Raw genomic sequence first — 23,315 nt, 5'->3', positions numbered from 1 at the left:
CCAGCAGAAGACGGGAGGAGCCCAAGAGCATCCACCAGGGCAGAAACAAGTGTGATGGCCGGGTCCTTTTTCTTAAGCCGGGAAAGGTAGCAGATTGCTTTTCAGGGGTCCTGTTTGAAGCCTAAGCCATTCCCTTTTTCTGCACTAATTTATGGCTAAGAGCATGATTGGCATGATTTAGTTTCAGTAAGGCTCAATAAGTCTTCATCTTTTGGGTGCCATGGACCCCTTTGGCAGTCTGGTGAAACCTCTAGATCCCTTCTCTGAATATTTTTAAATGTGCAACATACACAGACTTACAAAGTAAGGACACCCCATCACCACCCCCATGAGACACACACAGAGCTAGAACCACCCTGAGGCAACTGAGCACATGTGGAGAAAGGTTGCATATTAGGGAGATTAGACAGTCTGATCTATGTGTGTGTAGGAAGTTGGGGTGGGGCAGAGGACAGGGAAGACTGGAGAAAAGGTTAGGTCAAGGCTAAAACCTCCAGCAGATAAAGGGACTCAGTGATGAGATTAAAGCAAGGCACTTGTAATTTGCTTGGCTTTAGAGGCCCTGGCCTTCTGTTTGGGGTTCCTGCCACAACAGAACAGCACCACACCCATGGGCTTCCTCTCCCGACTGGATCTTCAGAGAAGCCTCCAAACCCTCTCTGTTTTGCAGTGGATCCCAGTCTATGTTATTTTAGGTGAGTGAACCCCATAGGCTGGAGAGAACAGGGGAGCCCACCAAGAAAGAGGCCAGGAATCTATAGTTGAGGAGGGCTCTAAAGAGATCATTTCACTGGAGGGGCTATGCCTCCCCACCCAGAGAGAGAGTTCCTGTTGAGTTCACTAGATTTCTCTCTTCCCAACTGAGGGGCATGAAGGCCAGGAGTGAGGCTGCAGTTGTTCTGGTTTAAGGATCACCCCAGCCTTTTCTCAGGACTACCTCCTCTGAACTTGCTGCAAAGAGCCCTATCTGGCGATGGGGGCAGAGGTGGTGCACTTGGTTGGCAGCACCAGTAGATGGAATGGGATTTTCCAGTATAAGAGTATGGTGAGAGAATTCTGGAAAATCAGAAGACTGCCTGAGTGACTCATTAGAGAGAATTTTGAGAAAGGGCCAGTTCTTCAGTGGACTCAGGGAATGATAGTCATCAGTGCCAGGCAAATGGGCTGAGATGTCCAAGCTTTTCCCAAAGCCTGAAACCAGGGCTTTGTGGGCAGCCAGTTATGGGGGCAAGCTGGGAAACTGGAAGGGGAGAAGTGTCATCCTGAAGGATGGGACAGGTTAGGAGGCTGCCGAGTCCAGTGCACAGGAGTCCATATGACCCCATAGAGCAGAGGTTCTTAACCAGGGGCCTATGGACCTAGAACTGGGAGAGGAGGGACAATTTTGAAATTGGATGGGAAAAACTACCTCTTTATACTCACTAAGCTCATACTGAGAGGATGAATGTAGGCAGCAAACCACAGACGTAGCAGTGAATTTGTCAGCAGTAGACATCACGGAGATTTACATTTCATATGCCGGTCGTTGCAGGCATAGCAAAAGTTCATTTACGCTCGTTACCACTTCCGAATTCCAGTAGTTATTGGAACTACCATTAGGTGTGGTTATTTAATGCATAAATCCAGAAGCCCGTGTTACTGTATCACATTTTCTGCAATATTCTGGTAACTGTGGCTTTTAAAATTTTTTTATTGAAGTGTAGTTGATTTACAATGTTGTGTTAGTTTCTGGTATGCAGCATAGTGATTCAGTTACAGATACCTATGTATATATAGATATTCTTTTTCAGATTCTTTTCCATTATAGGTTATTACAAGATATTGAATACAGTTCCCTGTGCTAAACAGCATGTCCTTGTTGTTTATTTTATATATAATAATGTGTATCTGTTAATCCCAAACTCCTAATTTATCTCCCCCTACCCCTTTCCCCTTGGGTAACCACAGTTTGATTTCTATGTGATAACTGTGTTTTAATATGATGAGTTTCCTTTGTAAGTCTGTGTATGTTGCAGATTTAAAAGTATTATTCAGAAAAGGGATCTAGAGGTTTCACCAGACTGCCAAAGGGGTCTATGGCCCCCAAAAGATGAAGACTTATTGAGCCTTACTGGAACTAAATCATGCTAATCATGCTCTTAGCTTATCAGTGACTTGACTCTAGCTGTATTAAGAAGAGGAAGTGATTCTTTTGTAAACTTATTTGTTCCTAGTCTTTCATTATTTTCTTTTTGTTTTCCTTTGCATTTATCTTAACTTCCTCAAAAAGACCCCTTGACACATTCCAGCCCTTAGCTAGGAAAGTGAGAAGTAAGGGATGTCGTAAGAGACTTGGCATCATGGTAGCAGCCAGCATTTCAAGTCCGAATCCCAGAAAGTGTGGGCCAAGACGGGCAGAGAGAGCAGGGAAAAGAAGTCAAGGGAAGAAGAGCTGTGTGAGCTGATCCTTCTTGGTGTGAGGTCTGTCCCACCCAGAAAGCCTCGGTGTGGTACTCGAAGCCAAGTGCCCAGACTGTTCTGGCTCTCTTGGGGAGCTCTCCTCAAGGACATGTTCTCATTTTTCTCCCAGAAAATATTTTCTTGAGTCTTTTTTTCTCTTCCTTTCCCCCCTCTCAAAGGACATTGTCTCTGGAACAGGATAGAATAGAGGGTATCTTCAACACTGCATACGTAAGGGTCCAAGATGATGAGGGTTAGCCTCCTACTAGTGCCCCCTCCCTAACCTCACCAGCTTCCAGTCGCCCTAGAATCGCTGGAGGAGTGGAGTGGAGATGTTAGGAACAAATGATGGCACCTATGTGTCTTAAGTGAAAACACTAATAAGAAATGTGAATCTTTTCTTTCACCTACATTTTTTAAAGTTTTTTTTTTTTAATTGTGGTAAAACACACAGAACATAAAATCTACCATTTTAACCATTTTTTAATGTACAGTTCATGGTCATTAAGTACATTCAGAGTGTTGTGCAACCATTGCCACCATCCCTCTCCAGAACTCTTTTCATCTTGTAAAACTGAAACTCTGTCCAGTTCAACAATAACTCTCCAGTACCCCTCCCCCCAGCCCCTAGCAACCACCCTTCTCCTCTCTGTCTCACTTCATAGAAGTGGAATCATACACTATTTGTCCTTTTGTGATTGCCTGATCTCACTTCACACAATGTTTTCAAGCTTCCTCCATGTTGTGACAGAATTTCCTTCCTTTTTAAGGCTGAATAATATTTCATTGCATGTATTTACCCCATTTTGTTTATCCATCTATCTGTTAATGGACACTTGGGTTGCTTCCACGTCTTGGCTATTGTGACTAATGCTGCTATGGACACGAGTGCCCAAATATCTCTTTCAGACCCTGCTTTCAGTTCTTTGGGCTACATACCCAGAAGGATAATTGCTGAGTCACATGGTAATGCCATCTTTAAATTTTTTAAGGAGCTGCCATAGTGTTTTCCACAGCAGCTATGCAATTTTACATTTCCACCTGCAGTGCATAAGAGTTTCAATTTTTCTACATCCTCACCGACACTTCTTTATTGTCTATTTTTTTTAGTAGCCATCCAAATGGATATGAGGTGAAATCTCATTGTGGTTTTGATTTGAATTTCCCTAACGATGAGTGATGTTGAGCATCTTTTCATGTGCTTATTGTCCATTTATCTTGACTTCTTTGAAATTTATTATTTTTATCATTCCATTTGTCTTCTGCGAGTTTATGTTGTCATACATCCTGTTTCTATTCATTTAGGGATTATGCTAGAAATTACGAATCCTGGGTCTTGGAGGTTACCAAGGTAGCTAAAGCCTCTAACAGTGTATGATGCTCACAGAGGTGCCTAAGATTCAAAGGTGTTCAACAGTTATAGAGCAGTTACTCATTATAAGACCTTGGCTGTTCTTGCTGAGAGTACAACAGTGTCTCAACTAGAGGTCCTTACTATCTAGCAACAAAGATAAACCAATCATTCATTCCACCATTGTACACACTCTGTGTGTCTGTACTGGACACATACACAAATCACTACACTGTAAGACAAACTGTAGGAAGTGAAGGAAAGAGCCACAAGGAAGTGTTATTAGGGTTTCACAGAAAGAAAATATCACGCCATCTTAAGGTGATCAGGGAAGGCGGAAAGGGAAGCAGTGTGACAGAGTAAACAGGATATGGGTTCTGAAGTTAGTCAAACTTGGATAACAATTAGCTGTGTGACTTCCGACAAGTACTGTTCCCCGCCTAAGCCTTTGTATCCCCACCCTCTCAGCCTGGTCCCTAGTCAACGCTCCAGACAGAAAAGTGTCTGTCTTTCCCTCCTTCCTCCCATCCTTCCTTCCTCCCTTCCTCCCTTCCTCCTCCCTAATTCCCTTCTTCCTTGTCTCTCTCACTCTCTTTCCTTCATTCCTTCTGTCTTGCTCAGAGCCTCCCTCAGTGCTTCTCCTCCTTCCAGAATGGCGTTCAGCATCATGGCTCCTTACTGATCATTACTGGAAGTGATGGGGGAGGAAACAGGGGAAAGGGGGAGAGAAATGGCAGAGGGACAAGAAGGAGGGAAGCAGTGAGAAGAGAGGAATGAAAAGACGATTTGGGGAAGATGTGGAATACAAAGATTCATGGCCCTGGATGGATAGGGTAGAGTTCAGTGGTAGAGCACATGCTTAGCATGCACGAGGTCCTGGGTTCTATTCCCAGTACCGCCATTAAAAAAAAAAAAAAAGATTCATGACCCTTGAAATTAGGCAATGAGAGCCAGAGCCCCTCTGAGGCCCAGCTTCCAATTAGAGGATGGCTTTCCATCTGTCTCTTCTGAGCTTGGATCAGCATCAATATAAACTATTGCAAGATCCTCTTCCCTGGCCCCCTCCCCTCATCTCTCCACCCTCTCCAGTGAGTCCACTGCCTGCACCCAGAAGAGTCTTTCAAACACATCTTTGATCACAGCCCTCTCCTGCTCAAATAGTCAGTGGTTTTCCCATTGCTACTCAATGAAGTACACCTGTGTTATCCTGAGCATTCAAGGCCTCCTCCACTCTCTGGCTCTAACTCTCTACCAGCTCATCCTCTTACTCTTGCCCTGCATGAAGCTCGTATGCCAGGCACTCTCTTCACAGGACAAGTGTGAAGGGGACTCTCCCACTCCTTCCCCTCTGCTCTGTTTCCACAGCTGGAAAGATTCCCTGATCACTCTTCCTGGACTATCCACGGACAGTGTCCCTTTGAGATACTGCTCAAGTCATACCTTCTCTGGAGCATTTTCCAGGCAACCTAAGACTACATCATCTCTGGAAGTCTAGAGCCAGCTGTGTGACACATAAGTGGTTATTTAACCTCTGTGAACCTGGGTTCCTCATCCACAAAATGAGAATTCTTACTGTCCTAATGGGGTCTTTATGAAGATTAAATAAGATATGCATATAAAATACTTTGTTTTACATAATGAGTATACAATAAATGTTGGCTACCCCTATATGGGGAAAGTGAACAGGCAAGATGAATCAGAGATGATTTGAAGAAAGGACCCACTTAGATTCGTATCGGTACCATCTTTAACTTAAGCTAGTAATTCATTAGTAATTTGAGGCTGTACAGGTTTAAATGTATTTTTTAAGTCAAGACCAAGGGTAAAGAAGGACATTACATAATGGTAAAAGGATCAGTTCAAGAAGATATAACTATCCTAAATGTGTGTGCACGTAACAACAGAGCTTCAAAATACTTGAAGTGAAAACTGACAGACGTGAAAAGAAAAATAGACAAATTAACAATTATATTTGGAGACTTCCTTGGAAACCACAAACAACCAAAACTCACCCCCAAATGAAATAGATAACCTATAACCATTAATTAAATTAAATTTTAATTTTGGAAGGTTATAAACCTTCCAAAACAGAAATCTGCAGGCGCAGATGGTTTCACAGCATATTCTTCCAAACATTTTAAAGATGACATATCACAGATTCTACACAGTCTTTTCCAGAAAATAGAAGAGGAAGGAACACTTGCCAACTCATTTACGAGGCCAGACCCTGATCCTAAAACCAGACAAAACAGTACAAAAAAAGAAATCTACAGACCAATATCCCTCATGAATATAAATGCAAAAATCCTCAACAAAATAGTAGCAAATCAAAGCCAGCAATATATTACAAAGAATATACCATGACCACGTGGGCTTTATCCCAGGAATGCAAGTGTAAATATTTGAGAATCAATCAATGTAAACCACCATATTAGCCACATAAGGGAGGGAAAAAACACACGATTATGTCAATTGATGCAGAAAAAGCATTTGACAAACTTTAATCCATGATAAAACCTCTCAGCAAACTGGGAACAGAAGGCAACTTCCTCAACTTGTTAAAGAGCATCTACAAAAAACCTGCAGCTAACATCATACTTAATGGTGAAAGACTAAAACCTTTCTCCCTAAGATGGGAAGATGGCGAGATGCAAAGCAAGGATGTTCACTCTCACCATTTGTATTCAACATCATACTAAATGTCTTAGCAAGTGCAAGAAAGCAAGAAGAATAAAAAAGAAAGAAAAGCATCCAGATTGAAAAATAAGAAATAAAATTGTCCTAATTCACAGATGACATGATCATCTGTGTAGAAAATCCCATTAAATTCAGTATTTATTTTATTTTATTTTATTTATTTAAATGGAGATACTGGGGATTGAACCCAGGAACTCATGCATGCTAAGCATGCACTCTACCACTGACCTACACCCTCCCCACCTCAGTATTTTTAAAACCTATTTTTTACATCTACTAAAAAAAACACTCTAAGAACTAACAAATGAGATTATTAAAGTCACAGGACACATGATCACACATAAAAATCAACCATAATTCTATACACTATCAGAGAACAATTGAAAATAGAAATTTAAAGACAATACCATTTAAATGCCTCCAAAAATAAAATACTTATGAATAGATTTAACAAAACCTGTACAGCATCTGTAGCCTAAAAACTATAAAATTGCTAATGAATAAATAGCTAGAGACATATTGTGTTCATGGGTTGGACGACTCAACATAGTAAAGATGTCAGTGCTCCTCAAAACTGATCTATAAATGTAACACAACTCAAATAAAAAATCCCAGCAGCGTATATTAGATAACAATTTTTCATAAATATTTAATTTCCCAAGTTTGATAATAGCACTGTGGGTGCTATCAGGTCAAAGACTGCCTTTGTTTTTAGAAAATACACAGTTATTTAGCAGCAAAGGGTTGTGATCTCTGCAATGTACTCTCAAATGCAAACATATGTATGTACTTATGTTTAGAAATAAATCAGATGTAAAATGTTAACAATGGGAGGCGAAGGTTATATGGGATTTTATTAAAATATTCTTGCAAGGGGGAGGGTATAGCTCAGTGGTAGAGTGCGTGCCTAGCATGTATGAGGTCTGGTTTCAATCCCCAAGACCTCCATTAAAATAAATAAATAAATACATACATAAACCTAATTACCCACCCCAACAAAAATGAAAAAATAAAAGGTGTATATATTTTGAAAAATATTCTGGCAAATTTTCTGTCGATCTAAAGTTTTTTTTTCCCAAAATAAAAAGTTTAATTAAAAAACTCCCATCAGGAGATTTTGTAAACATCGATAAGCTGATTTTAAAATTTATATAGAAAAACAAAGGAACTACAATATCTAAAAGAATTCTGAAAAAGAATAAAGTTAGAGGATCACACTCTCTGATTTAAAGACTTAGTATAAAACTACAATAATCAAGACAGTGATGTATTGGTGAAGGAACAGACACACTGATCAGCAGAACAGAATACAGAGTCCAGAAATAGACCCACACAAATATGACCAATTGATTTTTGACAAAGACACAAAAGCAATTCAATGGAGGAAGGATAATCTTTTCAACAAGTGATGCTGGGACAACTGGATATTCATCTGTAGTAAATGGACCTTGACCAAAACCTCACACCTTATTATAACAGTAACTCAAAATGCATCTAAATGTAAAACATGGAACTGTACAACTTTGAGTAAAAAACAGGAGAAAACCTGCATAATCTGAGGTCAAATAGAGTTCTTAGATTTGACATCAAAAGCACAATCTGTAAAAGAAAAAAAAAACCTGGTAAAATTGGACTTCATCAAAATTAAAAGCTTTTGCTCTAAGAAAAGACTCTGTTAAGAGGATAAAAAGATAAACACAGACAGGAGACAATGTTCGCAAGTCATGTATCCAACAAAGGACTTCTATCCAGATTGTATAAATCAGAACTCTCAAAACTCACTAAGAAAACAAACAACCCAATTGAAAAATGAGCCAAATATTTAAACAGACACTTCACCAAAAAGGATATATAGAAGGCAGATAAGCACAGGAGAAGCTGTTAAGCATCATTAGGTATTAGGGAAATGCAAATAAAAATTATAATGAGATACCACGCTACACATCTATTAGAATGACAGCCATTTTCAGTACAAACTAAATTAGGAACTTACCTTATGTGAACTCCCTCCTTGATAATCCACTCCAAAACTTCTAACTTGAACATGGACAAGATGTTGGAAGCATCTCCCGGTGTCAAGGCCATAATATCTCAGGGAGGACCACACATACACATGGTCGTTCTTCATTCTTGCCTCAGATACCCTTGCGTTCTATCACAGAACCCATTGTTCCACAAAGTTATGCTCTCCCAATTTTGGCCTCTGTTTCTCCTATATCTTTAAATCCACTTCTGTCACCATGAGTGACACAGATGATGATCAAACAGGCTGGTCTCCTAGGCTTGCCCTGGAAGGACACCTATGGTCTCCTGAGGTGCCATGCAGTTCTAATAGATTCCACAAGGGGGATGGTGTTTTCAAGGTCTGGCTCTTGGTAGATAACTGAAAATCATAAGATATAAGGCACGCAATTAACCCATCTAAAATTTTTAAATAACATCAGATTTAAAATAACATAAATGCTTGGTGGGGAGTGTATAGCTCAGTGATAGAGCACATGCTTAACAAGCACAAGGTCCTGGGTTCAACCCCCAGTACCTCCATTAAAAACAACTAAAATAAATAAATAAACCTAATTCTACCCCCTCCAAACACACACACACACACACATTTTTTAAGTACTTTGAATGGTGTGGTCAACAATGTATGGGCTTTAAAAAAAAACATAAATGCTGACTAAACACTAATCATTTAAGTTTACCTAATATTGAAAAGAGAAAACATTTCTTTATCTTTCAGCCAATCTATAGATATTTGTTGAACATCTGCTGGGTATAAGGCACTGTTCTAAACACTGGGGATACCAACTAAACTTATTAGAAGTAAGATAAAAAAGAAATTATATACGCTTAGACAACTTCTAATTAACAGTGATTCATATTTAACTTTATCTGAGTTTTCTTCTGAAGCTTAACCCGCAAATTTCCTCTCATCTTTTACGGAGGTCAGAGGTAGCTGGATTTTTACCCACGACAGGCTTCCCATAAAATTCCCCACCCCCACACGCTATTTCCTATTGAATTAGTGTGCTTACGACAACCATTTTGGCCAGCTCTTGTAAGGGGACTCAGCCTATCACTAGGCTTTCTTCTACTCCATGGTATGACTTTTTAAAAAAATGCCCATTCCATCTTTTTCCTGTTATTTTCATCTACGTTGAAAATGCAAGCGACAAACCTGCTGGTAGGTAACTCTTGAGTTTCTTCCCCTTCTCTAAAACTTTTATCTACCGTGATGTGGTTCTCTGGTCAAAGAAGTCATTACTTTTCCTGGGTCCTTTTTTTTTTTAATTCACAATATGTGTGCTTAGCCCCTCTTCTCATGAATGCAGATCTTTGTTTTGTTATTTAAAATTTTTTTAATTTTTAATTTTTTGAAGGGAGGAGGTAGTTAGGTTTTTTCATCTATTTTTATTTTAATGGAGATACTGGGGATTCTATGCTAAGCACACGCTCTACCCTTGAGCTATACCCTTTCCCCCCATGAATGCAGATTTTAAAATGGACTTCTGCTCCTGCTGCCTGTAAGATGTATCATATTTGCATTTCACAGCCTGCTGTGGCCCTTTGCTAACTAACAGAGATGATTTTTTCCCTCTTCCGAACCTTTGAGATATTTGGAATGGGACAAAATCGAACCCAGTAAAGCAATTTCTAATACGTGTTTTCCTCTCAGCATCAAACAGCCTGTACGCTGCAGGCAGCCCCCCTCCACCAAAATGTGCTGACAGAGCGGTTCCACAAAGGAAGGAGGGTTGAGTTTTTAGAGAGGACTTCCTGAGGTCCCAGAATGGGGACGTCAGTCATTGGCCCAAGGTGCTATTCTTTCCATTTGCCAAGTAGTGCTGGCCTTTGACCCCAGCTGAGGGCCTGTTCTGAGAACATCGTGGTTCTGCGGTTTCCTCAGTTAAGATCTCAGACCCAGATCCAGGGACTCAGAGGTCATCTTGGACCACAGCAGACCTAGGCTGGGGTGGGAGGAGGGGATAGGGAGTCTCCCACCAGCCTTGACCTGCTCCTTCCGCACAGAGCAGAGATCGGAGTTATGAGAGATGCATTAAACTTGAAGAGAACTGAAGGGCATGAACCCTTTGTGTCCCCCTCAGGAGCTATTCCTATTCTCCTTATACCCTACTTTCTGGTCTTCACAAAGTTCTGGATGGTGTCCGTGCTTGCCTTAGCCTGGCTGGCCTATGACTGGAACACCCACAGTCAAGGTAAGAAACGGGGGAAGAGTGGTGGTTCCTGTTAGTGCCAAGGATGTAAGCACAGGGATGGGGGCGGGGCAGGTGTGGAAGGAGAGAGGGGGAGAGGAAGAGGGAGGAGGGGGAGGAAAGAAGGGGAAAAGGAAAGGAAAGGAGAGCAGGGAGGTGGAGAGAGGGAGAGGCAGAAGGAGCAAAGGAGGGGAGAGGGCAAGAGAGGAAGAGAGGAGGGCGAAGCTCACCAGGGAATAGAGGCGCAGGGGCTCCCTGTGTCTTCATCCTTCCTGGTTTCTGGGCGGATGCCCCCAGCCTCAGCCAATTTCCCGCTCACCTTTCTGGCTGCTTCCAAGGAGCAGGGGCTTCCTGTGTCTTCCTGGGGGTTGGATTCAGGGCCAGTACCTATAGCTCTGTGCCCTAAAACGATGGACATGTGAGAAGGGGGACCCTCCCGTAACCTGAAGACTTTCAGAGGAATACTCCACCTCTGGGACAGGTAGAGGGATTGGGGAGATCTCACCCGCTCTTCCCTTCTCTTCTGTACCCGCAGGGGGTAGGCGTTCAGCTTGGGTACGAAACTGGACCCTCTGGAAGTATTTCCAAAATTACTTCCCAGTAAAGGTGACTACCCTTCCTCTGGGTGCCCTCGTTCCCTGACGCCCAGACTCTACCTCCTCACTCAGCAACATGTTTCCAAAGGCTTTGGTGGCCAGCAGTGAAGGGCAAGGCCCAGAGGCATAATGCAGAGGACAGGCCCCAGATAGATGGTGGGGGGAGGGGAGATGCATGGATAGCAGACTTTCCTCCCAAAGGCAAACCCAGCTCAGCCTCTCTGAGCATTGTTAATACCTGGCAACCCCATGAAAATGATGACATCCTAATGAACAGGGATTTGGGGCTCCCCAAGGGAAACACATGCTACCTGCTGAGATCTGAGTCCACATGTCCTCTCTTACTTCTATCCACTGCTCTGACTCAATTTCCCTCTAACAGCTGGTGAAGACTTATGACCTCCCTCCCAAACACAACTATATCATTGCCAACCACCCCCATGGCATTCTCTCTTATGGTGTCTTCATCAACTTTGCCACCGAAGCCACTGGCTTTGCTCGGATTTTCCCAGGCATCACTCCTTATGTAGGGACCTTGGAAGGGATGTTCTGGATCCCAATTGTGCGAGAATATATAATGTCAATGGGTGAGTATAAGAAATCATTCCATTCTCTGACCTACCTTAGGGCTCCCAACTCCAAGAAGCCCTGGCGGTCGATCCAATTCTCACTCTCTGCTGGAAGAGGACTTAGTAGAACATGAGTCTGGAACACACTGGGCTAGGAACAGGAGTATAGGGCCAAGCCTCAGGTTCTGTCCAAGATCTGGGAGGCAGGGTTTGGTTAGGCAGCAGGGTAAATTATGGGCATTCATAAGAGTTGCCAGGAATCCTTTCAGAGGAGGAGGAAGTGGATGCCTGGAGTTCAGGATCAAAGCCAAAGTGGAAAGCAGAAAGCAAAAGCCAAATCCAAAAAGATCAAAGCTGGGGAGGGAAATAGCTCAGCAGTAGAGAACATGCTTAGCATGCATGAGGTCCTGGGTTCAATCCCCAGTAACTCCATTAAAAAAAAGACAGATCAAAACCAAATGTGGGGAAAAGGAGGCATGAATGGGACAGCTCAGATGAACTTTGCTGGATTCTTTCTGGGATGTCAGTTGGCTTCTTTTGGCCAGTCATTTGTGTAGCAGCTCTCATCCCAGGGCATCTCAAAGACACTTTTAAGTCTTTCATATTAGCTGGTACCTTCCTGTTCCATGACCTTCGTCTCCTGGGAACCCTTTCGAACTTCTGTAAGACGTCAAGGGATAAAGGATAGGTCTCCATCAGAATCCAGGACAAGTTCCCCAAGCCAGGCTTCAAGCCGGGGTACTGTGACAAAAGTCCTTCTCTCTAGATGAATAGTCATCTTTCAGGACACCAGAAAACAACTGAAGCCAAACATTAAAAGGTAAGATACATTTATATCTGGGGCCAGGTGGGACCATGGAGTCCCAGAGGATGGTTCCACTCCCCTCTGAGGTTGGCATGAACCTGGAACAGCGGTATCTCAGCGACTGTGGCCTGAAAGCAATTTCTGCCATCCCAGGAGAGAATGATAGGTCAGCACAGGGCAAAGATGGGAAGAAGTGAGGAAAGACTCCGTGACTCTTGTTAATTAACAGGATGTCCTCCTCATTCCATGGTTCATCTGCATTCCAATTTGGCTTGGATAGGATCCTAGGTCAGCTTACTCTCCAGAAACCCCAGCCAATGACTTCCCTTTGCCAGGTGGCTTGAAGGAGGAAGCTGGTTGGCGGCAGCTCTCCCTGATGACCCAAAAGGAAGAGAACTCTGGAGAGTCTCCAGCGCTGTCAGCCTGGGGAGAGTGAAAGATGGTTGGGGTTCATGGGTGGAGAGGGAAGGGATGGGCTTAAATACTACAGAACTGAGAGAGAGTAGGCAGAAGAACTCAATGCAGAGCCAACTATAGTAGCCCAGACCCCCAAGGCAAGCAGCTGACCCTAAGGCCCAATCTCAGGCGAGGGCTGACCCAGGCTGTGGAGATTCAAAGACAGAAGAGTGGAAACAACAATAGGCAGGAGACAGAAGAACTGTCTCTGGCAGGAAGAGCCCAGAAGAACCCCTGACCTCATCCTCAGGCACTAAGTATGTTACGTCACTTGACTCTTTGGTTTTGCAGGTGTGTGCCCAGTGAGTGAGTTGGCCTTGAAGTATTTGCTGACCCAGAAAGGCTCAGGCAATGCTGTGGTGGTTGTGGTGGGTGGAGCTGCTGAAGCCCTCTTGTGCCGGCCGAAAGCCTCTACCATCTTACTTAAACAGCGTAAAGGTTTTGTGAAGCTGGCTCTGCAAACCGGGTGGGTCCCTCCATTCTGGTGCCCTATTGTTAGGGTGCCATAGGTCCTCCATAGCATCTCTCTGGAATCTTTTCACTTGGATTGCTTCTCTCTACTCTCTCATGCTGTGCCCTGAAGGTGTTTGGGCTTCCAGACACATTCTGGTGAGCACTTTAACTTGAAGTTGGAGAAAGAGCAGTAGAAGACCTACACTTTCTGCCCATGAGCCTGGTAGACTGGGGGTCTGGGAAAGAGGGGCTTCAGTGTATAGCAATCCATTAACTCAGAGGCCTGGAAAACCTACCCAGGGCAAGGAAGGCACTGGGCTTGATGCTGTGGGGATGATGAATAAGACATGGTTACTGCCCCTCAAAGAGCATGTAGTCTGGTTTGAGAAATAGAATGCATTCATTCAGCAGTTTTTGAACACGTCCTGTGCATCAGGCATAGTACTAGGCATTGAGGATCTAAAAATAAATCTGGTCCTTGCCTTTAAGGAACTCACAGTCCAACAGAAGACAGACATCATCACCTAGAATTACAACATACATCTAGAAGCCAACCACTTACCATCTAAACTGCCACCCCCTGGTTTGTCACCCTGTCGTCTCTCCTCTGGATTATTACAGTAGCCTCCTAAGTGCTCTCCTTGTTTCTGTCCTTGCTTCCCTCACATCCAGGAGCCTATCCTCAACCATAGCCAGGATGATCCTATTAAACATGAGTCAGATCATGTCACTATTTCAAATGCTCCAATGGCTCCCACTTCACTCCGAGCAAAATCAAGTCTTTATAAGGGCCTGCAAAAACCTAACTGATCTGGTCCTCAGCCACCTCTCTGATCTCATCACCTACTGCTCTCCTCCTTGCTCACTCCCTTAGGGCTACACTGGCCTCCTTGCTGTCCTTCACACAAGCCACACGCTCCTCCCTTAGGGCATTTGCTCTAGCTGTCCCCTCTGCCTGGGACAGTATTCCTCCAAATAACTGCTTGGCTCATTCCTTCACCTCCTCTAGGTCTTGGCTCAAACATCTCTTCTCAGTAAGGTCTGTCCTGACTATCCTGCTCTATTTTTTCTCATTGCATTTAGCATCTTCTATATCATCAGTTTCTTTATTTCTTTATTTATTAGAAGCAACTTTTCTTTATATTCACATGCAGTTTTCTTCATTTTCTGCAGTTTTGGATTTGAGGTCAACATTAACCAGCTCTTTTTTGGTTTTATTTATTTATATATCTGTTTTTTAATTTTTTCAGTATTATGGTTTATTGTCTGTCTTCCCTTCATAAAAGGTAAGCTCCATGAGGACAGAGATTTTTTTTTAATCCATTGTGTTCACTGATGGATCTGCAGGACTTAAAACAGGGCTGGCACATAGAAAGAACTCAATAAATATTTGTGGAATGGAAGAAGTGCCACCGGAGATATGTGCAAAGTACTATGGGAGCACCAGTTGATGGAAAGACTTTCACCCAAAGTAGAGGTTTCATAAATGGGTGATATCTGAATTGTGAATTGAAAGATTACTAAGGATTGCCAGTCAGACCAAAAGGCAGAAAGAACTCAGGGGACCTACGACGACATGTCAGGTACTATGCCAGGCCCCAGGGATTCAAAGATGAATAAGACACAGTTCCCACTTCTGGTTGACTTGCTGTCAACTGGGAGTCAGCCAGGTAAGGAGGTGACTGCAGTGCAGAGTTTAGGGTAGTGTTAGTGTAGGAAAGGGGTAAGCACTAGATTTGGGGGGTGGGAGTGAGAGGAATTGGAGGTAGTCAGAGAAGGTCTCCTCCTGGAGATGAAACTGGAGCTGAGTATTGAAGGGCAAAATAGAATTAGCCATGTGAAGACAGAGGGAAGGCATCTCTGGCAGAGGGAGCAGGATGTACAGAGAGAGAACTTAGCACACTCAGTGTGGCTTAGCAGAGTGTGAGGAAGGGGTGGGGAGAGGGGAAGCTAGCCAGGTAGGCAGGGCTAGAGCACAAAGGCCACACTAAGCAGCGCGGTACAAAGCGAGAAGCTCTGGGAAGAGTTTTAAAGAGAAAAGTGACATGTCCAGATATGCAGTTTAGGAAGAACACTCTGGATGCTATGTGCAATAAAGGCAATTAGACTGCCTGAGATGAGTTTCTTCCCATCACAGGACAAGGCGCAGCAACTCCTCACAAAGGATTCAGTAGGGAAGGTGGGGCATAGCAAGAATGAGATACAAGGCTGGAGGTGCTTGGGTGCTTGGGTTCTTGTTCTATACTGGGGAGATGGTAGAGGTTTCCTACCTTGGAGAGGGTTTCAATGAGGGTGGAGGAAGGGCTCCTGGGAGAACTTACACTTCTGCCCCTCTCTTTGCAGATCATACCTTGTCCCGTCCTATTCCTTTGGAGAGAATGAGGTTTACAATCAAGAGACCTTCCCTGAGGGCACGTGGATAAGGCTCTTCCAAAAAACCTTCCAGGACACATTCAAAAAAATCATCGGACTCACCTTATGTACCTTCCATGGCCAGGGCTTCACTCGAGGATCCTGGGGCTTCCTGCCTTTCAATCAGCCCATTACCACTGTCGGTGAGCTTTCCAGTATCTCTGGATCACCTGGGTCCTCGATTCCCTTCACCCAAGTCATCCATTAAGTCCCAGGGGAGCTGGCACACAGCTGAGATGGGCAATGGGAATTCCAGTGGTTGTAGTTGAGGGCAGGCTGGGGAGGACAGCTAAACAGATAAGAGTTGTGGCTATTCACAGGTGGGACAGAGTTCAACAGCTGCCATGGGAGCATCATTATTTGCATGTATTCCTTCAGCACGCTCCTAAGTTTATGCTAATTCTCTTGTGTGTGCGTGAAATGAGGTATTTGGAGAACGTGGGACAGGATGGGGTTGGAGCAGAGGGAGAGAACAAAGGAAGGGGAGGGGACCCAGATACTGAGTTTCAGTAAGTGGCTCCCTCTGAGAGATGGGTAATTTGAGTTGGGGGGGTCTGATGCTTGTCTCTCCTCTTTCCCCACAGTTGGGGAGCCCCTGCCACTTCCCAGGATTGAGAGGCCAAACAAGAAGACAGTGGACAAGTACCACGCACTCTACATCAGTGCCCTGCGCAAGCTGTTTGACCAGCACAAAGTTCAGTATGGCCTCTCTGAGACCCAGGAGCTGACGATCTTATAACAGGAGCTGGATTCCCCCATTACTAAATCCCCAAAGCATGGAGGGATCCAAGTAGGGTTACATGGAGGGAATAATCTGGGGACTGGGGAGGATCTCAGGGATGAGTGAGGAGGCCAACCAAGCCAGAAAGTACTTCATCAGGTTTAGGAGAAGCAACTGGAGGGACAGGGAAGACTGGGCAACAACTTAGCAAGCAGAGTCAGAGAGTCCACAGATCTTTTTTTGCCTCCTGACTCCAGCCAACTCTGATCAGAGGAATGAGAAGCCAAAGAACACCATGCCCTTTTCTCCTGAGCCTTAATGACACTATCACTACGCTGGGGCTTAGAAGCCTTGTTGAGAACAAGAGTGGTTTGTTTCCTCTTAGGCCCCTTCCTGACAACTTGGGGGCCACCACAAGGTAAACCAGGGACCTGATGCATGCTCTCCTGATCAAGGTGGACAGGATTCCCTCTGCTGTGATACTGTTCCACACTGGCAAAAACTTTATTTAAAATAGTTATGTTCTTTCCTTTCTAAAAATAAAGCTTGAGCTATGTAGCTCAGGATACTATTGCCTAATTACTCTGGGGTTCACTACTGGGTTTCCTTCAAACCTGGCCAGAAAGCTGGTCTGTTGAGATCCATTTTCCTCTTCATTATCCACCCTTCCTGCTGCCCCTGAGGAACCAGATCTGCTGCTCAGGGTAGGAGACAGGAGCAGGAAACTGGCAGAGGAACCCCCTGAGTAGCCCATCTCTCGTGATCCCACATAACTACCATGTGTCAGGAGGGAGGGCACCCTTACAAGACCATGGACCAGCAGTGAGGCCACTTTATGTCAAGCACTTACTGCGTACCAGGGACGATGCCATTGTTTCCATAACCTTTGTCTCTCTTTTTTTTAAATTCATATTTTTTCAGTTTATTTGGGGGAAGGGGAAGGTGGTTAGGTTTTACTTATTTATTTATTTTTAGAGGAGGTACTGGGGATTGAACCCAGGACCTTATGTGTGCTAAGCATGCGCTCTATCACTTGAGCTATACCCTCCCCTCTACAACCTTTGTCTCTTAATGCTAGCACCAGCCCCATGAGATTGCCATCGTCTTTCATTTCACAGTAGCTAAAACTCATAGAGGTTAAGGAACTTGCCCAAAGCCACATACCTCTGGCTAGAAAATCAAATCCAGGTTTTACTAACTGCAATCCAAAGCTCTTTCTGATACACCAACCACAACACCTCCCGGAGACCCATTTACTTTTTAAAATGAGGTGCCATTGCACCCTACTTAAATTAGTTCATAACTGTGGGTAAAAATGCCATTGATGCTACTCAGAGTGGTCCCAAGTTAGGCCTCAGGGAAAATGATGTATTAATTAAAGTAACATTTATATCAAAAGAATGGAATTGAGAGCCCAGAAACAAACCCTACATTTATAGTCAACCGACTTTTCCCAAGGGTGCCAAGATAATTCAAGGTGGGGAGAAGAATAGTCTTTTTAATAAATGATATAGGGACAACTGCGTATTCACATGGAAAAGGATGAAGTTGGACCCCTACCTCATACCATGTATTAAAAAAATTAACTCAAAACGGATCAAAGACCTAAAGTGAGAGCTAAAACTATGAAACTCTTAGAATAAAATATCGAGTCATTTGCTGGCCTTGGGTTTGGCAACGGTTTCTTAGATATAATACCAAAAGCACAAACAATGTAACAAAATTAGAAAAGTTGCACTTCATTAAGATTAAACACTTTTGTGCTTCTAAGTACACTATCAAGAAAGTGAAAAGACAACCCACAGAACAGGAGAAATTTGCAAATCATGTATCTGATAAGAGCCTAGTATCTAGACTAGTATCCAGTATCCAGAATATATAAGTAACTTACAACTCAACAACAGAAAGACAGCCCAATTAAAACTGGGCTAAGGATCTGAATAGACACATTCCTCCAAAGAAGATATACAAATGAAAAGGTGCTCAGTTAATCATTAGGGAAATGCAATACAAAACCACAATGAGATACCATTTCACACTCCCTAGGATAATTATAATAAAAAAGACAGACAATAACAAGTATTCGTCAAGGTATGGAGAAATCAGAACTCTGAAGGCATTGCTAATGGGAACATAAAATGGTGCAGCCCCTTTGGAAAACAGCTTGGCAGTTCCTCAAAAAGTTAAACAAATGTATCATATGACCCAGCAATTCCACTCCTACATATACACTCAAAGAACTGAAAACACATGGTCACAAAAATTCGTATATGGATGGTCATAGCAGAACTGTTTATACAGGCTTACCTCATGTTATTATGCTTTGCTTTATTTCCCACCACAGGTAATGTCTTTTTTTACAGATTGAGAGTCTGTGGCAACCCTGTGGGGAGCAAATCTAGCAGCCATTTTCCCAACAGTATTTACTCACTTCATCTCTGTGTCACATTTTGGCAATTCTTGCAAATATTTCAATTTTTTTCTCTATTGTTATATTTGTCATGGTGATCTGCGATCAGTGATCTTTGATCTTACTATTGCAAAAAGACTGTAACTTGATGCAGCCTTAGATGATAGTATTTTTTAGCAATAAAGTTCTTTTTAATTAAGGTATGCACGTTGTTTTGTTGTATATAATGCTATTGCACACTTAATAGACTACAGTATAGTATAAACATAACTTTTATACACACTGAGAAACCAAAAAATTCACGTAACTCACTTTATTGTGAACTTCATTCTGTTGCAGTGATCTGGAACCAAACCCACAACATCTCCAAGGTATGCCTGTAATAGCAAAAAAAAAAGTGGAAACAACCCATAGGTTCACTAGTTGACGGAGAAACAAATGTGGTATATCTATAAAATGAAATATTATTCAACCATAAACGGAATGAAGTATTGATACATGCCACAACAGGATGAATCTTGCAAACATGATGCTAAGAAGCTGGAAACACAAGGCTCTATCTTATATGATTCCATTTTTATGAAATGTCCAGAATCAGCAAACAGGGATACAGAAAGAGAGACAGAAAGTAGATTAGTCACTGTCAGGGACTGGGGAAGGAGCTGATGGGGGAGTGACTACTAATAGGTATAGGGTTTCTTTTTCAGGTGATGAAAATATTGTGGAATTAGATAGTGGTGATGGCTGTACAATCTTGTGAATATACTAAACTCCACTAAATCGTACACCTTACAATGGTGAATTTTATGATATATTGTAACTGAGTCCAAGCTCATACCATGCACCACTCAGTGGGCCAGTGAGTTGAGAGACAAGGTGCTGGGGCAAGGAAAACTAACTTTATTCAGAAAGCTAGCAAACCAAGAAGATGGTGGACTAATGTCCTCAGCAACCATCTTGATTCAGGGTAGAATTCAAACTTCTTTTATGCTAGGAAGGGGGAGGCAGGAGAGGTTAAGATCAGGAAGTGATGTCTGAGGACCAGAAAGGGTCCAAGGAGGGTTGTGAAAACTCTTTGTTTTTGATCAGTAGACTTCGGTTAAACTGAGTCTGGTCATGATGTTCCTATAAATCTTGACAAGACAATCGTTATTTTATTCATACTTCTTTATCTCCCCATGGGAGGCAAGTTTTGGGTAAGGGGCTCTTTGCACCAATCTTAAGCTGTAAGCAGAATTCCTTTCGTGATTAACGTGTCTATGTGCAGGGCTAAGCAAAGGCTTATCACTCAGATGTTAAAGCAGCAGAAGAGATAGATACAATACGGAATCAGAAATGCCAAGCTTCTACTACAAACAAGAGGCAGGCAAGGGACCATGGGAGCAGAGGAGTCTGTCCCAAAGAGGTCCCCACAGGATCCTGCTTGGTTACTATATGAATTATATCTCAAAGAACAATTAGTATTTTAGTTTAAGGGGGAAAGTGTGAGCGGTATTAAAGTTTCAAAATCACAATAAAAAATTTTAATATTTTTATTTTGAAATGATTGTTGATTCACAGGAAGCTAAAAAATAGAGTCTATTGGACCCTTTACCCAGCTTCCCACAATGATGACATCTTATAAAATTGTAGTACAATAGCAAAACAGGAAATTGACACTGGTACAATACTGTTAATTAGACTACAGGACCTATTCAGTTTTCACCACATTTATATGCACTCATTTGTGTGTGAGTGTGGGTGTATTCGTGTCTATACAATTTGATCTCCTATATAGATTTGTGTAACTCCCATGACCATCATAATATAGAGCTATTTCATCACCATAGAGGAACTCCCTCGTACTATATCTGTATAATCATACACCTCCACCTTCATCCCTGTCCCCTGGCAATCACTGATCTGTTCTCCATTTCTATTGCTTTGTCATATTACACTCAACTCTCTGTATCCAAGGGTTCCACATCCATGGATTAAATTGCAGATCAAAAATATTTTGTCAAAAATATTTTCAGATAAAATAGTATTTGAAATATTCAGAAAAAAATTCCAGAAAGTTCCAAAAGGCAAAACTTGAATTAGTCACAATCCAGCAACTGTTTACATAGCATTTACATTGTATTAGGTATTATAAGTAATCTAGAGATTATTTAAAATATATGAGAATGGGACTGAATTAAACTTAAAAGCTTTGGCACAGAAAAGGAAACCAGCGACAAAACAAAAAGACAACCTACTGAATGGGAGAAGCTATTTGCAAGTGACATGACCCATAAGGGATTAATACCTAAAATACATAAGCAGCTTATACAACTCAATATCAAAAAAAAAACAAATGGGAAGAAGACTTGAATAGACATTTTTTTAAAGAAGACATACAGATGGCCAACAGGTACATGAAAAGATGCTGAACACTGCTAATCATTAGAGAAATACAAATTAAAACCACAATGATGTACACCTCACATCTGTCAGAATGGCCATCATCAAAAAGACCACAGATAACCTATGTTGATGAGGCTGTGGAGAAAAGGGAACCCTTGAGCACTGCTGATGGGAATGTAAATTGGTGCAGACACTGTGGACAACATTATGGAGGTTCCTCAAAAAACTAAAAATAGAACTACCATATGATCCAACAATCCCACTCCTGAATATATATCCGAAGAAAATGAAAGCACTAATTCAAAAAGATACATGCACCCCAATGTTCATAACAGCATTATTTACAATAGCCAATATATGGAACCAACCTAAGTGTCCATCAACAGAAGAATGGATAAAAAAGGTGTGGTATGTATAAAGAATGGAATATTACTGAGCAAAAATAAAGAATGAATGTTGCCATTTGCACCAGCGTGGATGGACTTGGAGGGCATTATGCTAAGTGAAATAAGCCAGACAGAGAAAGACAAATAATGTATGTTATCGCTTACATGCGGAATCTAAAAAATAAAACAAACCAGTGAATATAACAAAAAAGAAACAGACTCACAGATATAGAGAACAAACTAGTGCTTACTAGTGAGGAGAGGGAAGAGGGAAGGGGAAAGATAAGGGTAGAGGGGTAAGAGGTACAAATTATTATGTATAAAATAAGCTATAAGGATAGATTGGGCAACACAGGGAATATAGCCAATATTTTATAATAACTACAAAAGGAGTATTATCTATAAAAATTTTGAATCACTATGTTGTCCACCTGAAACTAATATAATATTGTCAATCAACTATACCTCAAAAGTAAATTAAATAAAATTTTAAAATAATAAAACATATGGGAGGATGTGCATAGGCTATATGCAAACACTATATCATTTTATATAAGGGACTCGAATAGTCATAGATTTGGGTATCTGTGGGGGTGGGGGACAGGGGGATCCTGGAACCAATCCCCCTCGGATTCCAAGGGACAACTGTATACAAATGGAATCACACAGTATGTAATCTTTTAAAATTGGCTTTTTTCACTAAGCATAAGACTCTTAAGATCCATCCAAGTTGTCATATATTGATAGTTCATCTCTTTTTATTGCTGAGTAGTAGTCCATGGTCTGGATGCACCAAAGTTTGTTTAACCATTTAGCCAATGAAAAACATTTGGATTGTTAACAGTTTTTGTGAAGATAAGTTTTGATTTTTCAGGGATAAATGCCTAGGAGGGCAATTCATGGCCTGTATAAGAAATTGCATGTTTAGTTTTACAAGAAACTGTCACACTCTTTTCTAGAGTGGCTGTACCACTTTACCTTTCCATCAGCAAGGTATAAGGCGTTATGTTTCTCTGCACCTTAGCCAGCATTTGGTATTGTCACTGTTTTCATTTTAGCCATTCCAATACATGCATAGTGATATCTCATTGCAGTCTTAATTTGCATTTTAGAGGGTCAGTGACAACATACCAAAAGTGATGCTATCAGCTAGAAATGCCTGGGGACACTCACCTGGGCCTAGACTACTTGTGGGCAGCCCCCACAGACATTTCCCTCAGTGGAGTCAATGTTGTGGTTGGACTGGCTCTTGTGGTTCTTATGATTGCAAGATGTACTTCAGCAACAACCATCAGGGAACTAAAAAAAAAAACAAAACAAGATGCATTACTCACAGGTCCTGGAGGGTACATGGCACACTGAGGGCCACACAGTGAGGTCATGGGGGAAGAAAGAGAGAGGGGTGGGGGTGAGGTTGGGGG

General features: G+C 42.2%; 2 protein-coding genes across 12 annotated transcripts in view; one reads left to right on the top strand and one right to left on the bottom strand.

The window, feature by feature from the left end:
• Window positions 1-23,315, bottom strand: part of P2RY4 (pyrimidinergic receptor P2Y4) — a 152,954-nt gene that overhangs the window by 66,558 nt on the left and 63,081 nt on the right. For 5 of the 11 annotated variants that reach the window (XM_032475015.1, XM_032475014.1, XM_032475016.1 and 2 more), the window contains exons 6-12: window positions 23,068-23,193; window positions 19,436-19,500; window positions 16,056-16,281; window positions 15,851-15,947; window positions 11,920-13,094; window positions 10,932-11,103; window positions 8,481-8,870 (exon numbers count right to left, since the gene is read on the bottom strand). In XM_032475015.1, coding sequence (XP_032330906.1) covers window positions 23,079-23,193 — 115 coding nt within the window. In that variant the 3' untranslated portion in view covers window positions 8,481-8,870; window positions 10,932-11,103; window positions 11,920-13,094; ... (2 more) ...; window positions 19,436-19,500; window positions 23,068-23,078. Of the gene's footprint in view, window positions 1-7,489; window positions 8,087-8,480; window positions 8,871-10,931; window positions 11,104-11,919; window positions 13,095-15,850; window positions 15,948-16,055; window positions 16,282-19,435; window positions 19,501-23,067; window positions 23,194-23,315 lie in introns of those variants that run through there. The other 6 variants (XM_032475022.1, XM_032475019.1, XM_032475018.1 and 3 more) reach the window with 6 other exon arrangements.
• DGAT2L6 (diacylglycerol O-acyltransferase 2 like 6) lies at window positions 429-17,284 on the top strand. Its single transcript, XM_006193902.3, has 7 exons — window positions 429-695; window positions 10,594-10,704; window positions 11,237-11,307; window positions 11,680-11,884; window positions 13,419-13,593; window positions 15,924-16,135; window positions 16,577-17,284. Exons 1-7 carry the CDS (start codon window positions 611-613, stop codon window positions 16,729-16,731), a joined length of 1,014 nt encoding a protein of 337 aa, XP_006193964.1. The 5' UTR covers window positions 429-610; the 3' UTR covers window positions 16,732-17,284.

The sequence above is a fragment of the Camelus ferus genome, chromosome X, assembly GCF_009834535.1.
Source record: "Camelus ferus isolate YT-003-E chromosome X, BCGSAC_Cfer_1.0, whole genome shotgun sequence".
Classification (NCBI taxonomy): Eukaryota; Metazoa; Chordata; class Mammalia; order Artiodactyla; family Camelidae; genus Camelus; species Camelus ferus.
This window is presented reverse-complemented; position numbering and strand designations above follow the sequence as displayed.

Coding starts and splice junctions, on each gene's coding strand:
- DGAT2L6 (XM_006193902.3), top strand. CDS start 611: ATGGGCTTCCTCTCCCGACTGGATCTTCAGAGAAGCCTCCAAACCCTC. Junction 696..10,593: donor CCCAGTCTATGTTATTTTAG/GTGAGTGAACCC, acceptor TGTCCCCCTCAG/GAGCTATTCCTATTCTCCTT. Junction 11,885..13,418: donor AGAATATATAATGTCAATGG/GTGAGTATAAGA, acceptor TTGGTTTTGCAG/GTGTGTGCCCAGTGAGTGAG.